The sequence below is a fragment of the Hyposmocoma kahamanoa genome, unplaced genomic scaffold (genome assembly GCF_003589595.1).
Source record: "Hyposmocoma kahamanoa isolate Upper Pololo Valley unplaced genomic scaffold, ASM358959v1 101, whole genome shotgun sequence".
Lineage (NCBI taxonomy): Eukaryota > Metazoa > Arthropoda > Insecta > Lepidoptera > Cosmopterigidae > Hyposmocoma > Hyposmocoma kahamanoa.
The window spans coordinates 3,771,650-3,778,679 of record NW_020653333.1 but is presented as its reverse complement, the minus strand read 5'-3'; the positions used below and the strand labels follow the sequence as shown (position 1 = coordinate 3,778,679).

General features: G+C 39.7%; 1 protein-coding gene across 1 annotated transcript; it reads left to right on the top strand.

The window, feature by feature from the left end:
- The first annotated feature begins 2,911 nt into the window (after window positions 1–2,911).
- On the top strand, window positions 2,912–5,424 carry LOC113230446. The gene is made up of 3 exons (XM_026464385.1): window positions 2,912–3,204; window positions 3,277–3,561; window positions 5,382–5,424. The coding sequence occupies exons 1-3, from the start codon at window positions 2,912–2,914 to the stop codon at window positions 5,422–5,424; spliced, it is 621 nt and encodes a 206-aa protein (XP_026320170.1).
- The last annotated feature ends 1,606 nt before the right edge of the window (window positions 5,425–7,030 follow it).

The following is a 7,030-nucleotide window of genomic DNA, read 5'->3' as shown; positions in this document are numbered from 1 at the left end:
GTTTTGTGAATTTAAGAAGAGGCGGTGGGTGTCAAAATAGTATGTGTTATGATAGCGGACCGTTTGGACTACCGCACATACCGTTATCACCACAGCAAGATAATGAGGTAGCTGATTGCTTGGACCATGAGCGATCTCCATCTCAATCACGCTCAATTGAAAATAAAACAAAACAATCACCTTTGCTGCCGGCGTCTATTGATAAGGGCGCCGCGGCTGAGCTGTTGGGTGAAGTGTCCTTATGCAACGGTAATAAAGTGCATTTTTCCTCGCCGGTCACGATGACGAAGCATAAAACACTGGCGGATTTCGTTGGTGATAGTTGTGAACAAGAAACGAAACAAGTGCCTCGTGACCACGACTGGATACAAGTTCAGCGGAAAAGACATAGAAATCGTTTTATACCTGCCCAGGGCAAAGCGTCATCGAATCCACAGGAGAAGTTTAAGGCAGCGAATGTAAATATTCCTTTGTTTATTAATAATGTGGACAAGGATACAAAGGAAGTCGATATTATTGAATATATTAAAAGTAGAACGTACGTAGACGTGAGCTTGAGAAAAGTTCACTCCAAAGAACAAAAACAATACAACGCCTACATTGTTTATGTACCAAAGAATAAATTATCGTTATTTTTGAATGATAGTTTGTGGCCTGAAGGAGTTTCTTTTAGACGTTTTGTTGATTTCAGGAGAAGTACTGGAAAAACTGATGTTAATCTTGAAAGCAATAAAAAACAATAATGAACAATAAAGCCAACAACAAAGCCAAGTTTGTAACTTTCAACTGTAGATCGTTGGTAAGGTCTATGGATTGCATAAGAACGTTGTGTAAATCGTCGCATTTGATTGCACTGCAAGAGACGTGTCTTTTACCACACGACATTCCACTGCTGGGCGCCGTAGATCGTGACTTCGAATACATTGGGAAGTCGGCCGTCGATGTATCAGCGGGCGTTCTGCGCGGGCGTCCCTTCGGCGGGGTCGCTATTCTGTGGCGGAAAAACGTATTTAGTGCCGTAACAGCTGTGCCGTGCGCTAGTGATCGTATAGTAGCCGTAAAGGTTTCTGTTGCGGAGTGCTCTTTTCTAGTGTTTTCAGTATACATGCCCACCGATGACCAGGCGCATTTGGTTGAGTTTACGCATTGTCTAAGTGAAATAAATGCCATAATAGACAGTTGTGAAATCGATTATAGCTATATTCTTGGTGATTTCAATGCTCATCCGGGTAGGCGTTTCGGTAACGAACTACAAAGTTTCTGTGCGGACCAGAAATGGACTTGTGTGGACATGGAGTTACTCGGACTGGAGTCGGGATCCTATACCTATGTGAGTGACAGTCACGGTACTAGTAGTTGGCTAGATCATTGTGTAGTAACCCAAGCAGCTAGGCATACAGTTGACAAGGTGTTAATTAATCATAGTGTGTTTTGGTCAGACCATTTTCCCCTAGAAATACAATGTAGCCTCAATGTATTAATACCTAAAACTACGTTTTGTAGTAATCACAACAGTAATGTTTTATGGGGAGAGCGTGATGGTTCACAGATGTCACAATACACGGATTTTTGTAATGAAAAGCTGAAACAGATAGATTTTCCTTCTGTGTTATCGCGTTGTGCAGATACGGTGTGTAATGACCCTAATCATAAAATTGTACTATTAAATTTATATGATCGTATAATAGATGTTTTAAAGAAAGCCGCAGTGTATAGCTGTAAGAACAAAAAGTTTTATTGTAAAAAGAAATATGTCTGTGGTTGGAATAAGCATGTTAAAGCCGCTCATAGTGAAGCTCGGTTATGGTTTCAGTACTGGGTGCTGTATAATAAGCCCAGAGATGGGTTTGTTTACGATAAGATGCGTGTTTCTAGAAATGTTTTTAAAGCAAAATTAAAATGGTGTCAAACAAATGAGCGACAGATCAAAATGGATATCTTAGCTGTTAACCATGCAAATAAAAATTTTTCTAGTTTCTGGAAACACACAAAAAGGTTGAGTCCGAAACCAAGTGCTCCAGTAAGCGTAGACGGATTAAGCGAACCCTCGCAGATAGCTGAAATGTTCAAAGAACATTTTAGGGTCCAACCTACTGTGGGTTATAATAGGGTTGATAATGTTTATCATAATTGTAATAGTTACCGTACCGGAAAAAAGGGGGTTTTGATTGGGGCAAAGGATATTCGATCTGTTTTGAGAAAAATGAGTAAAGGTAAATCACCAGGACATGATCACCTAAGTATTGAGCACCTGCAGTATGCAGGGGTTCATCTACCGCGAGTCTTAGCAATGTTTTTCTCTCTTTGCCTGAATCACGACTACTTACCAGACAGCATGTTAAAAACCATAGTTGTACCTATTGTCAAAAATAAAACTGGAAATGCAGGTGACAGGTCCAACTATAGGCCAATATCCCTGGCGACTATTGTGGCAAAGGTGCTGGATAGACTGCTTGATCAGGAGCTAGGTACTTGTGTCAAGCTCCACGATGCACAGTTTGGTTTTAGGCCTGGGCTTTCTACCGAAGCTGCTGTTTTGTGCCTCAAGCAGACTGTCCAGTACTACACTGCTAGGGATACGCCGGTGTATGCTGTGTTTTTGGACTTGTCGAAGGCATTCGACCTAGTTCAGTATGATATTCTATGGAAGAAACTTATTGAGGACACCAATCTGCCTCAAGAATATATCTCGATCCTGGAGTACTGGTATTCTCACCAGCAAAATTATGTAAGGTGGTCTGGAGAACTTTCAAGCTTGTACAGGTTGGAAAGTGGTGTGAGGCAAGGTGGAATTAGCTCACCAGCGCTTTTCAACTTGTATATGAACAAGCTGATCGTTGAACTCAGTGGCGCTGGTGTTGGCTGTTCTATTGACGGCACCTTTGTGAACAATTTAAGCTACGCCGATGACATGGTGCTGCTGTGCCCATCGATCAGTGCACTCCATAAACTCATAAGCATCTGTGAGCGATATGCGGAGGCCCACGGACTCAGGTACAATTCTGCTAAGAGTGAGCTGCTAGTTTTCAAAACTAAATACAAGACCTACAAAGTTCCACCTGTTAGGCTTAATGGCACTCCTCTCAAGCAAGTACCGAGTTTTAAGTATCTGGGTCATTGGGTCGACGAGTCGCTTAGGGATGATGTGGACATGGAGCGAGAGCGTAGGGCTTTGTGCGTTAGAGCCAATATGCTCGCCCGCAGGTTTGCACGCTGTGCAACACAGGTGAAAGTTACCCTGTTTAAAGCGTATTGTAACTCGTTGTACACGTGTAGCCTGTGGATGAATTACTCCCAAGGAGCGTACAAGGCCCTGCGCACTCAGTACAACAATGCCTTCAGGGGACTGATGGGGCTGCCACGCTACTGCAGCGCGTCAGGTATGTTAGCGGAGGTTGAGGTTGATAGTTTCTCAGCTATCATCCGAAAGAGCATCGCTTCTCTAATCTATCGTGTGCGTGGCAGCCCCAACAGCCTCCTGCAGACGGTCGCGGCGAGATTGGACGTGGACAGTGCGATTATGCGACACTGGACCAGCGTCCATCTCGCCAAAGACGTTAGGTTAAGTTACAATAATAATATTTTTATAAGGCACTAACATAGGATTAAGCAAATTGTTACTAACACTTATATGGATGCAAGTCCGAAATAAATGATTTTTATTTTTTTTATTTTATTTTTTTTAATAATAAAAATCATTAAAACACCTTTTACTAGTAAAAAATAAATAAATAAGTAAACATATATACATATAAAACAAATAAATTTTCATTTTTGTTAAAAATAAAACTCTAATAGGGAAACTATATTAATATATGTATGTCACATCTAGTATAGCTTGCGGGCGTGGTTTGGAAGTACATCTGTGGTGGTGCTAGCCATTTGCACCTGAGAATGTGTTGTCTGTCAGTAAAATTGTACGATGGTAAAATTTTATAATTTTTTAGCTGACTACCGTCCCTAAGTACGTTTTCTAAAAATATTTATATTAAGTTTCTTTGTGTTCTCATGTAAGTGAATTGTTTAATTCTTAGTGAGAATAAATGTCTTAAACCATAAATGCAACAATACGTAACGTTTATACAGTGCTTCTATTTTCTCAATATCCCTCGGCAAACTTCGTGTTTCGGTTGACGTCGGGTTTTATTCAGTTGCCGTTTGCCTTTGGTGCAGACCGGACGCTTGCAGTCGACTTGGAAGTATATAAATGTTATTAAATTTTTTATTTATTACAAGTATTTACATTATCATTTTTCCGGATTTAAATCGCGTATATTTGTTTTATTCGGTTGACAGTCAACCGTGACCATGGGACCTGTAAAGGGCCCGAAACATCGGTTTGTTTGATAAAACAAATATACACAATTTAAATCCGGAAAAATAGTTTCATTTCCTATGTGTAACAATCGCGCAAACCTAAGAACTAGATATTATCATTTTTATTATTTACAATTTTATATTATATACCTGTTCGAGAAGCGCGTAAGGGATTATTCCATCGATGGCGAACATACAAACGTAGCTACGCCAGATGGAGATATGCGTTGAGATTCAGATAGAAATGAAATGACCAAGTATAATGTATCCATTTTTAGTTATATAAAAGAAGCACACTTTAGTTTTGTTAACTTGCTTATAGACATGGAGTAAATGTTATTCAAAACAGGGAAATAGTTTTACAGCTCTATATAGTTCACATGGAAATCAATGCAAAACAACAAAAAAAGTTGTTCAAAATTCAAATTATTATAAATTTTAAATCTAATAATAATTAGGGGGCATGAAAATTAATATTCGTGTGCATTTGGAAATCCGATGATTGCCGAGGGACATTGAGAAAATAGAAGCACTGTACTTCTTTTTTAAATAAACCAACATCTTTACAGGGATCATGATCACGGTTAACTGAGATGGTATTAGCACAGTATAAACAAGACAAGTATGACACAACTCCATAAAACGTAACATTTTATTTTATTTGGCGCGTTCGTAAATTTCGTTTTTCTCAAAGGTTGACTGCTAAAGAACGTTTTTAGCCTTAAGTCCGCCTTTTGTACCATCATATTTCAGGTCAATAAAGTTCAATATATAAATAAATAAACTCACTTCAACCGTTCTCAAATTAAAGAATACAAAGTTCCAAATGCCTCGTAACTCGTAATGATATTATAATGAACCAACTTTATTCGATAAAACAAAATTACTTTTACTTGTGATCAAATAATACAAACCTGTAATAACCTCGTCATTAACTGCCAAATGTGACGTTTGTGTCGTAATTGAATAACACGTGCGATCGCACACAGCTAACAATCTCCGCTAATGGTGGTATATGTAACCTTCTTTTGTACATGAATGTAACATGTGATTTTTTATGTTAGGAAGATGGAATTTCTGGATGAAAAGAGGCCATTCTCAAAGTGATTGTAGATCCACGGTGCTAGTGAAATCACAGGCACAAGGGACTTGTTATGTTTCAGGGTGATAGTCGCGGTGGCAGTACCTATCTTTACGATCTAAAACTCTGAGTGGCACTGCAGTTGCCATGGACAGGCGTGTCGCTTACCATCAAACTTGTTCGTCCCGTCACTTAAAAATTATAAGTATAGGCAGAGGTCGCTTTCTTTATTAATACGTGTTGAATATTTTCCTTATTTGTTTGACGCAAGTGTTTGTATTGAATCCAGAGCGTAGCGAGGGTTTCAAGACAAGAGACGCAAAACAGCTTCGCTGCCGGGCGAAACACACAACTTTTGACTTCACTATAGCGAGGAAAATGGTAGATGAAAAACAGTTTAACTATAACAAAATAATTTAATAAACAATGTTAGTTATCGTTGTCAATTTAATGACAACAATAATAAGAATAAAATATATTTAGGATTTATGTTACATAAATAATGTACGGCAAATCGCGTAGTTGAATGTGTCATTACGTTTTTTTTTCATCGGAAGCAAAAGTTAGGTGCACCACACTGCTATCCTTAAGTAACGTCATCGCATTTTTAACGAAATGCGATGACGGACATGTCTGGGATCAGCGAAACACGATCTGCAATTCCATCTAATCGGTTTTTTTATTATCCTTATTAGTTTCAGTTTTATTGTTAAGTGAAAACAGCGTAAGTGACTTTTTTTAGGTGACAATAAAGCTTTAGGTGCAGCTTTAGGTGCCAATATATCGAAAGTTCCGAAATGCGAATGTGTTAGTTATGACAATAAGGGCAGCACAGTCTATCGTCGAGTTAAAAACGCTTTTGCGTGCAGATTTCTAATAAGAAAGAAAGCCTTTCCGAGCTAGTGCTCCGTAGCCCCTAGCTACTAGCCCGTAGCTAGTAGCCCCGGTTTGACGAGGTCGCTGTTTCCGATCCAAGGAATTTTTCTTTGTGGTTATTCGATCTTTGTATCAATAATAACAATATAATATATAAATAATATAATCCGTTAAAACTCAAACTAAACTACAAACTAAGTATCGCGACTGAGGGCGCCCAAGTGGACACGGACCTTGGCTCAGGGCGCTACTGGGAACTTCCGCGTGCTGTAGTAGAGAATCTACTAGTGTACGTGCTGGAATGAGGGGTTCTACGACCTTGACTCTGCGCCAACGTGACCTACGTACGCGGTGGGGATGTTCCCTGATGGAGACGTAATTGAATGCAGACACCACGAGGGGATTGGGACGGTGAGGAGCAGAGTCGAAGTATTAAACGAGCTCGTGCAAAACATTTGACCGTGTTTATACCCCACTACCCCCATTACCATCGTTATAATTTGATGACGCAACATTCAATTGTTCACTTATATATTGCCTGTTGTAAAACTTGTTCTGAAGCTTTCTTTATCACACAAGCCTGACCTCAACGCCCCGTCCGTTCTTCTGAGTCCGTCAGTCTGTGATGTCGCACCATATTGTTTATAAATGTGGTTCTTCTTCTTCTTGAGGTACCATCTCCAGCTGGAGGTCGGCGATCATTAGGGCTACCTGTATTTTAGACACAGCTGCACGGAACAAGGATCTTGTGCTTAG